At 43.5% G+C, this 14,995-nt stretch overlaps 1 protein-coding gene across 1 annotated transcript in view; it reads right to left on the minus strand.

Annotated features, from left to right (window-relative positions):
* LOC112072202 (leucine-rich repeat and calponin homology domain-containing protein 4) overlaps positions 1–14,150 on the minus strand; it is a 59,569-nt gene extending 45,419 nt beyond the window's left edge. Inside the window, 1 exon segment of the mRNA XM_070439696.1 lies at positions 13,626–14,150. Coding sequence (XP_070295797.1) covers positions 13,626–13,801 — 176 coding nt within the window. The 5' untranslated portion in view covers positions 13,802–14,150.
* Between the last annotated feature and the right edge of the window lie 845 nt (positions 14,151–14,995).

The following is a 14,995-nucleotide window of genomic DNA, read 5'->3' on the forward strand; positions in this document are numbered from 1 at the left end:
GGGGGGGGAGAGTGGCAGGCTAGGGGGGGGAGAGGCCTAATCCAAGTCAGATTGGAGCCATTGGAACGTCAGCGAAGCAGGGGTCAACCTGTGGGATATGGCCATCCAAACATTCCAGAGGCCAGGGCCTTAAAGTCTCTCTTCCTCTCCACAAATCTCTTTCTCCCCTCCTTCCCACTCTCCTGCAGTCCCTTCACCTGTGTCTCAGCGTTTTGTATGCAAAGTAACCCAGGGTCAGTGAGAAGCATGCAACAAAGAAAGGAGGGGGAAAAAGGGGGAAGTAGGCTACAGCAGCGATGGAGAAGTGAAGCTCCAGCTCACCAATAGAGACAGATCTCTAGATGGATAGAACCCGTTTTAGCATGGACACTGCCATTGAGGGCTTCCACCGATTTAAATTAGTGAACTGGGTGGGGATTCTTCAAATTGGCTTGTCTATGGTTTGTAAATAGCTTGAAGCTTTATCACAAATAGATTAATTTGGCTCAGGACATTTAAAAAATAAATAAAACACTTTTTTTTTAGTAAATCACCAATATGAAGTTTACGCTTTTTCCAAAACACAAAAGATGAAGAAAAAGGACTACTTTAAAATTGGGGATAGCCTTGACGGCGCTGTGGTCAGACGCCAGAATGGCTCAGATAAAGATAAGATCTCTATCCATGTACAGCAGGCTGTACAGAATAGGTCCTCCCCAGTGCTTTACTGTCCCCTACAATCTTCTCACCTCAAAAAACACCATTAGTATATTTTCAGGGTATTATTCGTACAGAGCGATCAGTGGCCGTGATTACATTTTATTATTTTTACATTTTTTAAATGCCTTGGCTTCCACAGTTGAAGCATGAGACGTAGCCAACTATGTAATACTAACTAATGTGAACAACTCGACACTAAACAATTGTCGTGTCTTTGGCTATGCCGGATTAAGTGATATGACATGCTATTCTATAAAATCATTTCTCTGTAATTAATATTACCTGATTAAGCTAATCAGGTAGATAATTAACTAGAAAGTCGGGGCACCACGAAAGAATGTTTATTGAGCTGTTGTCTTCCGAATATACTCTAAGACCTAGTAGTCTTTTACATCAATATTAATCGTCACCTTGTTTAGTCTCATCTGAACATCGTAGAATTCTTGGTTATCTTCACGAACCCTGGCTAACAAGTTGAAATCAGCAATACAAACTTTGGTTTAATTATTTATTTACTAAATACCTAAATAATCACACAGAATTACATAAACACAGAATGGATATTATGTCATACAGAAAACGTCCCTGGTGGACGGAGCCGACATGACTGCTGGTTACACAAAGGAAAGGGGGTTGGGTTTGAGTGAAAGAGCGGGAAGACTGAGGAACAAAGGGAGAAGCTATGCTATCGTAAATACAGTATCTTATGCATTCTAAATTACCGCCCATTTGAAAAAGGAGAATGCAATAAATATTTACTCTGAGCTGTGCTTCGGTAGGTTGGTCATAGATGCTGGCCGTGTTGCCCACCAGAGATCTTCTGGTAGACTGGATACTTGGTAGTATCGTCTAGTTTGTTAGAATAGTTCCTTTGTCCGTCCTTTCCTAGCCCACGTTTACAGCTGCGGTTGCTAACGCAACGGCTAGGAGGCATCACTTCTTTAGTGAATAAGAGTTCAAAGTTCATACCAAGTTGCCATACTTTAAGCTCATGCTATATTCTGGCTGGTATGGTCAAAAATCATCCGTTTGGCGTGTCGATCGTCAACTTCACATTGAATCACGATGCTAATTTCGTTAGGTTATTATCTGAGCCCTTTTAACATCGGACCGTCGCCCTAATGTACCCGGAACAGAAAGTTATATTTTCGTAAAGGGCTTATATAGTGGAGGGAGAGAAGGGTATGTTTCATAGTTTATAACCCATGTCTCTTCACAGGGGCACTGATGGAGCAGAGCTCTAACCTTATGAAAACCCAATTTCTCGTTTGGAAGCTAAAATTACATTTAATCTTTCACAAATAGTTTCCATACTTAAAAAACATTCAATTGCATAACAATTCCATGTGAATCTGATAACTAGAATTGCGTAGAACTTTTCCAAGATACAGTTTATGTCGTCGTATCATCAAAAATAATGTCTCAGATGGACAACCCTGAACTGACATTTCATATTCATTAAGTACCAACGCATAATTTTCAAACTGGTTGGATTACGGAAATAATGGGTTCCTCCCCCGGCACCCACGGCAACCGTTGTGATGTTCCCAGACTGCTATATGTTGTAACAAATGTTCGTCAAGAGTCCTTCAGGAGAGTCAAGAGAGGGAAGTGGAGAACGATATTTATGGGGGGGGGGGAGGGGGGGGGGGGTGGGATCATAAACCTACCCCCAGGCCAACGTCATGGCACAATGGACCTAGTTTTATTTTCTGAGAATATCATTACTGTATTGTGTAAAGTCATTGTATTGTGTAAAGTTACTGTATTGTGTAAAGTTACTGTATTGTGTAAAGTTACTGTATTGTGAACCACTACTTCCTCCGTGTAGGATTCATTTTGTCCACTCATAATTATGACCTCCTGACAGTAGCCTATGTACATAGTTATATTGTTTGTACAAAAGTCTATTTTGTTTTCTATCGTTATGACGGATAATGTGTCATTTCAATTCTGTATTGTGTAATTTTGAACACATTTTTTATTTATTTTTTCATCTAAAAGTCAACTGCTTTAGACAACTGTCAATCGTTGTCATGACAAACATCTGTGCATGACAACAGAGGAGTTGGCTGGAGCACACATTGATCTGCTATCAGACCAGACGAGGACAGCAAACTCACTAAAATAACATATTGATCCAACAGACTAGCTTGCATGCAGAGTGCATTATCATCTCAGTTCTGCCACACAGGAAACGTACCAAATGTCACAACGTGCAAGTGAAATATCAAACCCCACGGACGGAACAGCAGAGGAATGTTACAGACAGACGGACGGACGATGTGGAAAGTGTGAACACCCCTCCAAATCACCATGACGACTGTTGGCTAGCGAGCGTGGTGTCAGAACTGGTTAAGCAGTAGCAGCAGGAGAGGAGAGAACAGTGGGGGTACGATTTGACGTCACTGTCAACAACTGTTGTATCCCCTGGTCTCTAGCAGGAAGTAGCTGTTGCTTTGGTTCCAATGGAAAACAGGTGTGTGTCGCCAAATACACTCCCTCACTCACGCCCTAGCTGTTGCTACACGACTTATTTAATCTGATCAGTTTAGATCCAAAAATCGGGGTTATTGAGAGTTGTAAAAAAGGTTACTGAAGATTTATGGTGTGTGTGTAGTGTTGGTTTGATGAACAGAAAGTGAATTCATTATCCTCCCTGTGGAAGCCCTGTAATTTTCAATGTCCTGTCTGACTGAACTAAAACTATGGTATGCCGTCTGTAGGGCTGCTGGTGAGGTCTGGTTCTCCACACACACACACACACACACACACACTCCCTGTAAACGCAGCCGGCCCTGCGGTCTCATGTGGCACAGAGCCCCAGTGAATAAACCATCTGGACACACCAAAGTCAACACTCCAGGAAGCTTATGGCTTTCAGTTACATAAGACGGCAGAGACACACACAGCGCCTGCTTTCATTATTCAGAACAGATCAGACTAGAACAGGAGACTATACCGCTCCACGCAAGTCCATTCAATTCATATTTACACACACACACACTGCTTATAACAGTGCACTGACAGACAAACACAGGGCTTTCAGATAGGGCCATTACCTAAATGGTTGGCTTACAGGCCCATCCCCAAGAGAAACTGTCCTAGGCTAATGCAATAGTAGCTAGGCTATTACCCAAGTTGACAGAATGTGCTTTGTGCACCACCATGGGAGACTCCAGCACAGCGGGACAATGACAGGGTGACGGGGCACGTGTTCAGCAGACATGGGCTGTAGTGAACGAGAACAGGTCTGTACAACATACACTGGTTTACTGACCGGTGGTCAAGTAGACTGGGACTGCATTTACATACGGTAGCGAATAGGGTGCCATTTGACGGATCCTAGGTCAGAGTGGCCTAGAAAAGCCCTAGAGATAGTCCGTGTGACTAACTGACTAGCTAGCCTCGATGACTACCACTCTAGAAACCTACAGGGTGTACAGACATGAAATGACTACTTACAGAAAGAAGAAAAAAAGAAAAAAAACTGTCAAAAAGCTACTTGGGGTTAAACTTGTTCGGTTGCCAGACAACAACCTTTTATTCTAAGAATTACTCAGCGGAGCCCAGGGCACTGCAGCAGTATCTATGACACCGGAGGGAGGGAGGGGAGGGAGGACCTTTCAAACCTGGCAACCTCACAGAGATACATCGAAACACACAGTGATGAGGTCGTTGAAAAGTGCAACGGTTCAGGACGACCGTTGCAGAAATGTGCAGATAGAAATGGTGTAGATTAAAACAGATTTGGATTGTCAGGTAGAATAAGGAATCATGTCTGTTCTATTCCTATCTGTGAAGTTGCCACGGTTTCACGTCGCTGACTGAATACACCCCTGGTAGTTCTGTATCTATGGGGCTGGAGGACATTGAACCCAAGTATCTTCATCTTTCCTTAATTCCCCCGGGGAACGAAAGGGATTCCCCTCACCATCTGCTGTGCTGAGAGAGAGAGCCGACTAACAGGATTTACTAACCCTAACCCTTATAGAGAGAGAGAGAGAACAGGGCTGAGAGAGAGAACAGGGCTGAGAGCGAGAGAGCGAGAGCGAGAGCGAGCACAGGGCTGAGAGCGAGAGAACAGGGCTGAGAGCGAGAACAGGGCTGAGAGCGAGAGAGAGAGAGAGCAAGAGCGAGAGCGAGAACAGGGCTGAGAAGCGAGAGAGAAGAGAGAGCAAGAGCGAGAGAGAACAGGGCTGAGAGAGAGAGACAGAGCTGAGAGAGAGAACAGGGCTGAGAGAGAGAACAGGGCTGAGAGAGAAGGAAGGGCTGAGAGAGAGAACAGGGCTGAGAGAGAGCGAGAACAGGGCTGAGAGAGAGACGAGAGAGCAGCGTGACGTGAGAGAGAGCGAGAACAGGGCTGAGAGAGAGCGAGAACAGGGCTGAGCAAGAGAGCGAGAACAGGGCTGAGAGAGAGCGAGAAACAGGGCTGAGAGAGGAGCGAGAGAGAGGAACAGGGCTGAGAGAGACGAGAGAGAACAGGGCTGAGAGAGAGCGAGAGAGACAGGGCTGAGGAGAGAGAGCGAGAGAGAGAGCAGGGGCTGAGAGAGAGAGAGAGAGAGAGCGAGAGAACAGGGCTGAGAGAGAGAGAGGGGCAGAGAGAGCGAGAGAGGGCCAGAGAGAGCAAGCTAACGAACGAGAGAAAGATAAATACAGAATATAGATACAGTGAGACAGACCGAGAGAGGGAGAACAAGAAAGAGAGAGAGAGAGAGAGAGAGAGAGAGACGGAGGATTCAGTAGAAAAGCAGAGAGAAAGCAGAAGTGAGTGAGTATGCACACCCACATCCGCAGTGTGAGGGAAATGCAAGAGTGGGGGGAGAAGCAGAGCACTGCTCAAGAGATAAAAACACTCAAAGTGAAACGGATTCAACCAACCGACAGTGTGACCCACCACATGGATTTGGGTCTATGTAGCAAAATATGAATTTGTTATTTATTTATTTATTACATTGGTTAAGTAGACTCAGAGCTAGAACATGTCATATCATACATTGCAGTTGAGGGACAATGAGAAAGTAATTCTGCTTTGAAAGTTGATCAACTTGTAACACCACTTTTGAGATGAATGTTTTGGTACACCTGCTAGAGAGCTCTTCTTTGTCAACGCCCATTCAGCATCGTTCACACCCTCTTAAGCCTTCAGCCCCACCCATCTCTTCAAGTGTTCACATGTGAGGCCATGTGCTAAACAGAGTGAGCGAGGTAGTGTAGTAAACAACCAAAGATTTCAAGACTAAAAGTGTTGAAAGTAGTAGCCTACAATAAGGAAACACTCCAGGTATAAATACACTTGATTTAGTCCTTGGCCTATATCTTAATCCTAATCTGACGTTTCACACCGCTGACTGGTGCAGGTCATGTTGTTCACATTACCGTCTTTGGTAAACACACACACACACTCTTTCAAATAAAATCTAAGATCATTCTTAAAATGCACAGGATACAGAAGCTGTAAACGGTACTTGCAAAGTGTTATTTTTGTTTAGACATGTAGCTAGCTAGCTAGCTAGCTAAACAATTAACCATAATCACAACTCTAATGCCACGTTCAAAACTAGGAACTTTTTTTTAAACTCAGAGAAAATAATTTTAAAACTATTTGAACGGTCATCCAACTCGGAATTCCAACTAGTCTGATTCATTTTCAGAGTCAGAGAGAGTCACAGCATGGCACGATCACAACGTTTTCTCACTGAGCTTTGTCGATAGTGCTATTAACTTGTTTTTTTTAAGCCGTGCTAGACTCACATACTTAGCAGCTCATGTTATAGACAGACGAGAATGCTACATGGCAGACCAATCAGAACTCATCTCTCGGCATGTCCAGCCCATCCATCTCAGCCAATCATGGCTAGCGGGAAGGATCCTGTCTTTTTCTGTGGCTAAACCAACTAGGCTCGTTAATTATTTAACTATTTTATTTGCATTTACAGATGGCATACAAGTTTGTTATTAAGGCACGTGAAAGATCACATGTTCCAGAAGGCATTTCTGCCTCCCAAAAATATTTTGATAAACCAAAAAACAACAACATTGTGAAGTAGTGAAGTGAGACATACAGTTGAAGTCGGAAGTTTATATACACCTTAGCCAAATACATTTGAACTCAGTTTCACAATTCCTGACATTTAATCCCAGTAAAAATTCCCTGTCTTAGGTCAGTTAGGATCACCACTTTATTTTAAGAATGTGAAATGACAGAATGATTTATTTCAGCTTTTATTTCTTTCATCACATTCCCAGTGGGTCAGAGGTTTACATACACTCAATTAGTATTTGGTAGCATTGCCTTTAAATTGTTTAACTTGGGTCAAATGTTTTGGGTAGCCTTCCACAAGCTTCCCACAATAAGTTGGGTGCATTTTGGCCCATTCCTCCTGACAGAGCTGGTGTAATTGAGTCAGGTTCGTAGGCCTCCTTGCTCGCACACTCTTTTTCAGTTCTGCCCACAAATTTTCTATAGGATTGAGGTCAGGGCTTTGTGATGGCCACTCCAATACCTTGACTTTGTTGTCCTTAATTTTGCTACAACTTTGGAAGATTGCTTGGGGTCATTGTCCATTTGGAAGACCCATTTGTGACCAAGCTTTAACTTCCTGACTGATGTCTTGAGATGTTGCTTCAATATATCCACATAATGTTCCTCCCTCATGATGCCATCTATTTTGTGAAGTGCACGGTTGGGATGGTGTTCTTCGGCTTGCAAGCCTCCCCCTTTTTCCTCCAAACATAATGATGGGCATTATGGCCAAACAGTTCTATTTTTGTTTCATCAGACCAGAGGACATTTCTCCAAAAAGTACAAGTCTTTGTCCCCATGTGCAGTTGCAAACCGTAGTCTGGCTTTTTTATGGCGGTTTTGGAGCAGTGGCTTCTTCCTTGCTGAGGGGCCTTTCAGGTTATGTCAATATAGGACTTGTTTTACTGTGGATGTAGATACTTTTGTACCTGCTTCCACCAGCATCTTCACAAGGTCCTTTGATGTTCTGGGATTGATTTGCACTTTTTGCACCAAAGTACGTTCCTCTCTAGAAGACAGAATGTGTCTTCTTCCTGAGCGGTATGCCAGCTACCTGGTCCCATGGTGTTTATACTTGCATACTATTGTTTGTACAAATGAACGTGGTACCTTCAGGCGTTTGGAAATTGCTCCCAAGGTATTGGCTGATTTCTTTTGATTTTCCCATGATATCAAGCAAAGAGGCACTGAGTTTGAAGGTAGGCCTTGAAATACATCCACAGGTACACCTCCAATTGACTCAAATGATGTCAATTAGCCTATCAGAAGCTTCTAAAGCCATGACATCATTTTCTGAAATTATCCAAGCTGTTTCGAGGCACAGTCAACTTAGTGTATGTAAACTTCTGACCCACTGGATGTGTGATACAGTGAATTATAAGTGAAATAATCTGTCTGTAAACAATTGTTGGAAAAATGACTTGTGTCATCCACAAAGTAGATGTCCTAACCGACTTGCCAAAACTATAGTTTGTTAACAAGACATTTGTGGAGTGGTTGAAAAATCTGTTTAAATGATTCCAACCTAAGTGTATGTAAACTTCCGTCTTCAACTGTACATGTAGCTTCCTGAAACGGATCACAGATGTTCCCCTCTTCTACAGCACAGACACAATTGAACTGTGCAAACACACATGTTCAAAATCAGTGTCGGCAGGTCTAGCACAACAACCCCATTAAAGCTACTGTTTCAATAACTGTACAGCTTCAATCAGCTTAGCTCATTATACTCACAGAAATGGGAGCCGAGCGAGATTTAAAAAAACATGTTTTGCTGGTGAGAGTCCATGGCTGCATCCCAAAGAGCACACCATTCCCTATAAAGTGCACTACTTTTGACCGGGACTCAAAGTAGTGCACTATATAGGGAATAGGGCTGTAGTATAAAGTAGTGCACTATATAGGGAATAGGGCTGTAGTATAAAGTAGTGCACTATATAGGGAATGGGGCCCTGGTCCAAAGTAGTGCACTATATAGAGAATAGGGCTCTGGTCTAAAGTGGTGCACTATATAGGGATAGGGCCCTGGTCTAAAAGTAGGTGCACTATATAGGGAATAGGGCTCTGGTCTAAAGTAGTGCACTATATAGGGAATAGGGCTCTGGTCTAAAGTAGTGCACTATATAGGGAATAGGGCCCTGGTCCAAAGTAGTGCACTATATAGAGAATAGGGCTCTGGTCTAAAGTGGTGCACTATATAGGGAATAGGGCCCTGGTCTAAAGGGTGCACTATATAGGGAATAGGGCTCTGGTCTAAAGTAGTGCACTATATAGGGAATAGGGCTCTGGTCTAAAGTAGTGCACTATATAGGGAATAGGGCCCTGGTCCAAAGTAGTGCACTATATAGAGAATAGGGCTCTGGTCTAAAGTGGTGCACTATATAGGGAATAGGGCTCCATTTGGGATGTATCCCCTTCCTTTCGTTCCCTAGCTTCTCCATGGAAACTGGCGACTGACAATGGTAAACAGTTTCATGAACAAGCCCAAGGAAACAAGTTAGGAGGGAGGTGAAAGACCGGTTAGGCCACTTGGGCTAAGTGACAGTTTAATTTCCTTCAACAAAAACGACAGAAAAGGCTAGGTCGACAGTGTTCTCTCTGGAGTGTCATTCATGTGACGGAGACACAAGGAACTGGATAAGAAGACATCAAATGGGTTTTTCACCTTTTGTGTGGACGGATCAATGAATATCTATCGAGTTCGATCAAAACTAGTGAGAGTCATAGCTCACCTTGGACTACAGGAGAGACTGAGGTTAATACTGTGCAGACACACACAGATCAATGTTCCTATAGGCCTATATCCTAGCTTAGTTGTTTTCAGTGTTGTGGTGAGTCACCATTAGTCACGAGCTGACAACCTGAGCACATATATTTGTAAGAGCCAAAGATTTCTTCACTAGCAAACTCCAAAAAAGGCCCGTTAACTGAGCAAAAACACCGGCCCCTGAACGCAGCTCACCTTTTAAAAACAGGTGTTTGTGAGCAGGGAGGGGGACAAAAGAAGATTTAAACGGTTTTGGAGAGAGGAAAAAGGATTGTTTAAAAAAAATATAAAAAAAAAATTCTTGAACGTTCCTCTTGCCAGTACACCTCCTCAGTGTGGGCACGGTTCCCATGGCGACAGGCTCCACCCAACCGAGCGGTAAACCTGAACACACACAAGACTTGACTGATCTTGAGCATATGCACTCCATTAAAACTGATGCCATCTCTTCTGTGTGTGAGATGTCCTAACTCGTCTAGAAGTCTAGTAACTGCAGAGACACGGAGAAAGGAAAACTGAAAGAATATTCAAGACAACGTTCGCAGTAACTGTTACATAAACGTTTTACTGTGATAAACAACCACACAGGGGCCTATCTACCTAGTGGAATGAACTGACTAAGTCGCTCTGGATAGGAGCGTCTGCTAAATGACCAACATGTAAAAAAAAACAAAAAAACAATGGGACAGACCACACATTACAGGACAGACACAGTGCTCTTTATGGATCCGATAGAGATGGAATGGGGGAAGGAGAGGTAGAGGAATGAGATAGATCGAACGGGAGAGCCCAAGGGAGAGAAAGAGACAGCACGGGGAGAGAGACTAACAGAGAGAGCACGAGGGACAGAGAGCACGAGGGATTTGAGAGAAGAGCTCTGGGAGAGCCAGGTTAAAACCATGACTCAGACAAAGAGAGGGGGGGTTGGGGGCTCAAGAGAGCGAGAGAAAGGCTTCCCGCTCAAGTAAAACCCCTTTAAGGGAACACACCACGACAATGCAAGCAGCCCACTCCATCAAAGGGCCTCCCTCCCCCTCTCCGCCCATCCCTTCCTCCCATCCCCCTTCCTTTAATTAATGTATCTCTCAGCTGCAAGGGTTCTCTCTCTCTCTCTCTCTCTCTCTCTCCCAAAAGAGCTCATATGATAGTGTAATAGAGGTCCCAGCAACAACTATTTCTTAACTCGTCATGCTCTCCCTGAAACAACATGAGCCTACTACTGTTGCTACTGGACTGCTAAAATAGCTAACCAATTGCTACCAGGATTAACTCCTTTGATTCATCAAATACTGCTGTTACTGTCTATCATCTATCCTGTTGCCTAGTCACTTTAACCCTACCCTCATGTACATATCTACACCAAATACCTCGTACCCCTGCACATGGACTCGGTACTGGTACCCCGTGTATATAGCCAAGTTATCGCTCCTCATCGTGTATTTATTTATTGTGTTATTATTATTCCTCATGTTATTTTTCCAATTGTCCTTATGTTGGGAAGGGCCCGTCAGTAAGCATTTCACTGTTAGTCTATACCTACTGTTTATGAAACATGTGACAAAAATAACATTTGATTTGAACGGTGGCATGCTCAGGTCACATAAAACCTATCCTTTCACTGTCCCCTGCAAGCTGTGTTCATAATTTGGGTTAGGCTGTGAGCAGTTTTCAATGTCTGTTCAGACTTAGGAGGCTGAGGGGCTCAGGTCACATAAAACCTAACCTTTCACTGTACCCTGCAAGCTGTGTTCAGAATTTCATAGGTTTAATTCTGTTTGGGTTATTGCTAGACAATGTCAGCTTGGGCGGCCCGAAACACCGCCGTCGGTAATTATTAAAATGCCACTGCACAACACTGGCTACCGAAATCTGGGTCTAGATCAGTATTATTTCAGGGTCTTATTGGGAGGGGGTGCAGGGAGAGGGCTGCAGCCAGAGAGAGGGGCACACAGCTGGGGTTTGTTCTCCTGGATGGGCCTGCTCTGCTCGCTGGCTTGGTAGAACACTATCCTTCCTACAGGAGCCAAAGAGCATGTGCGCTTGTGTAAGGAAGAGGAGGGGCGGGGACTGAACCCCTGAACTTCCTGAAGGGAAGTTGCTCCACACTGGAGTGAGGAGGGGGGGGTGGGGGGGATAACAGAGAGGGAGACCGTCACTGTTATCATAAACACCATAGGGCCTGCTTGGGACCTTGTCCCCAATTCTGCACACTTCAACCCATAGCACTAGCTCAGGAACTTTAATAATCCCTTATCCATCCACCCTTATCAATCAGGCTACTTTCAGGTGTCATTTATTCTGAAGAGTAGTTTGGAATAGGACATGAAGAAGGCCTCTGTTCTGACTCTCTGTTACAGTTGTCCACTACATATCTAAACGTCTCTCTGACTTTGTCATCGTCACAGGGCGTCGGAGATCCATGATAACCACTATGAAGATTACAGCCTTTCTGTTTCTTGAGGACTTCCCGTTGTTGCGTTTAGTCTGGTGATGTAAAACGGCACGTCGTTTTACAGTTAAGACATTTACTCCACAGTCGGGGAAAGACCATACCTGCCTGTCAAACCCCAACCTGTCCCACTAACCAGCGCACACACACACACACACCACTGTCTATTTCACCACTGGCAATTATAGTGAGCCAGCCTAAATCTCTCATGAACACAGTAGCAAAACACAGGCTGAAATAAAAGTTGCAGACTCAAGCTTTCACTGTACATCAGCACGCAGGAATGCTGTGTCATAGTGCATCCAGACAGATTAGAGGAGAGGGGCGGGGCGGGGTGTGCCAAGCAAGCACCTTATTCAAACTGAAAGAGTACCATTATCTAAAAGACCAGGTATGAGCTACGTAGTCTGGAGTAACGTGTTATTATGACCAATTCAAAAAGGGAACACTGTAATCATAACACAGCCAGAAAAAAATGAAGTCACTGAATTGGATGACAGAAAACAGGACAGACGTATTACGGAGTTGGAACAGACTTCGCAGCAACGTGCATCTCACGACAAAACTACATTATTAAAATGAATAACCAGCTTTCATTAGGAGGTGGTTACAATGAAGAGCTCACTGGACACCATTAATAACATATGTCAATGTTTATATAAAAATTGTAACAAATTCAAGTCGGCTTGCCTTTAGTTCTTAGTTTATAATATGAGCTACGCTTTGTATAAACAAGCGCACATCAAGATAGTGTTGTTATCTAAGGCCTTGGATACATTCATCCCTACAGTATCCATTACCGTTGTTGGATTACAGATGGCAGCTGGGTGTGTGTGTGTATTTATGTATGTATGTGTGTGTGTGTGTCCAATGTCTCTCCTCACTGTATAAGGTCTAGGTCCTTTGAGCAGATGGTTATAATTACCAGAGAGTGCAGAAAGCAGCAGAAGGGAGCGTTGTTTCAAAACACTGGGTAGATAAGAATGATTTCAGGCTACAACCTGGATTGGGTAATCTTCTTTCAACAAAGCGAGGACGAGTTAGTTCCCCTTTAGATCGCACTGTCAAAATCAACCTTACAGGCATTTTTGGCACCATTAAACTTTACAATGTTATTGTCATTTTAAAAAATTGCCTTTCAATCCATTGTGATAGTGTTGTGAATTGACAAAATGAAAGAAGGGAACCTCAAGCAGGATATACAATACTGACATTTTGTCAAGCTCATACACAACCATTATGGCCAGCAAGCAACTCCATCATACAGGAAGCGATGGGGATTTTGCTTAAACTTGACAACCAATGACCCAGAAGAACAAGAATGTAAGCTCGAATAAAAAAAAACATTTAAAAATATATCTCCGTAATTGAAAGAATAAACAAAATGTTAGTTGAAGAAGTTGTGGCTGAATTGGCAGTCGAACATATGAAGACAGTGTCAAGGAACCTTGAGAAAGAATGAATTCGCTCGTAACGTTACACTTTTAACTTTTTATTTACGTCTTCTCTCACGGATGTGGAGCTAACGTTAGCTTGTTAGCTAGCGATAGTTACAACACAAGCAGGTGACAACAACAAAAAAACACTAACAAAAGACTGTCCACGGTTGCTCCCCATCATATGAATTGTCAACTAAATTGAAAAGAAAAGACGTTTTCTACACCAAAACAGACACAAAAAACAACTCACCGGCTGCCGTAATATCGGACAAGTCATAGTTCCGGGCGGTTCGGGGAAACTCTTTCAATTTACGGTTCGACAAGTTCAGAGCACCGCTCCCGGCAGCCTCTTCAAGCGACTTCTCCACGCACCGGCTAGCCGCTATTGTTGCCGGCAGCTGGGCACCTTCCCCAGCAGCCATGAACGGTAGATATGTCTCCTTATGTTACTGTGTTTGGGTCAAAAAAGAAAAAAGAAAACCTTCCTTTACACTTTCGTATCCCTCAGAACAACTTCCAAAACCATCCGTCTCTCGTCCGATAAACAACTTTCGAAGTAAGACAATGAATAAATCCGACAAAAAAAAGGCTATTTCTTAATCTGCCACAACGAGGATTCTCTACGGTCCAGTTGCCTTCGAGAAAGCGGTACTAGTAGCTGTCAGAAAGGGGTGCAGCAGCAGCGCCAGGAAGCGGAGGAGCAGTGGGAGAGCCTACGATGAGAAGGAGTTTGATTGACAGGGGCAACACCCATATCTCAACCGAGATGAATGGACTCAAGGCGGGGTCTGAAGAAAAGGGCGTGCATGTGAAGGGATTTTATAAAGAGCTGAGATTATATTGATGGGAATATACACCAATCAGATACAGTAGGATGGTTCTGGGCAGAAAATTGAAGAGTGGACCAATAATTATTGTGACTAGAGCAGCCAGGTATACCATTCATATCCATCCATAAAAACTTTGGCAGTTGGTTAAAAAATGTCAAATGAATTCCCTGCATGCAAATGTCATATTTCCCATATAGAATATAGGTTATTCTTTCTCATTAATGAGATATGTGTGGCCCCAGGGAAATTCCTCGAGCAGAATTCCAATTTGTACCCCTTCTGGTGTAATGTAGCAACATTATCTGGCCTCTTTGTTGGTAATCACGAGCTTTTATAGCTACAAAGTCATAAATCCTGCCCTTTTCTACAATTTATCTTCTTAAAATGTGATTTTAAACCTAACCCTCACCTTAAATTAATAGCAAAAAGCAAACATTTTTTGTTGCCAATTTTGACTTTGTGGCTGTGGAATCTGACTTTGTGGCTATAGAAGCTAGTGGAAACTCTTTGTTCTACACGTGTTACAAAAATGACTGTCCCCTGAGTTCCGGAGCTCTAAATGTGTTACACAGATTACTGTCCCTTTATTCCCAGAGTCACAGCCATGCTCAGTAAAACCATGTTAGATTAGCGTGTCGCCGTCACGTCATTAGTAGACTCATCGATATGTGTGTTAGCACGCAGATTTGTTTACACTAACAGTGTGTGTGTGTGTGTGTGTGTGTGTGTGTGTGTGTGTGGTGTGTGGTGTGTTGCTTGTTGCTTGCTGGTGTGTTGGTGTGGCGG

Source organism: Salvelinus sp. IW2-2015, unplaced genomic scaffold (assembly GCF_002910315.2).
Source record: "Salvelinus sp. IW2-2015 unplaced genomic scaffold, ASM291031v2 Un_scaffold1853, whole genome shotgun sequence".
Lineage (NCBI taxonomy): Eukaryota > Metazoa > Chordata > Actinopteri > Salmoniformes > Salmonidae > Salvelinus > Salvelinus sp. IW2-2015.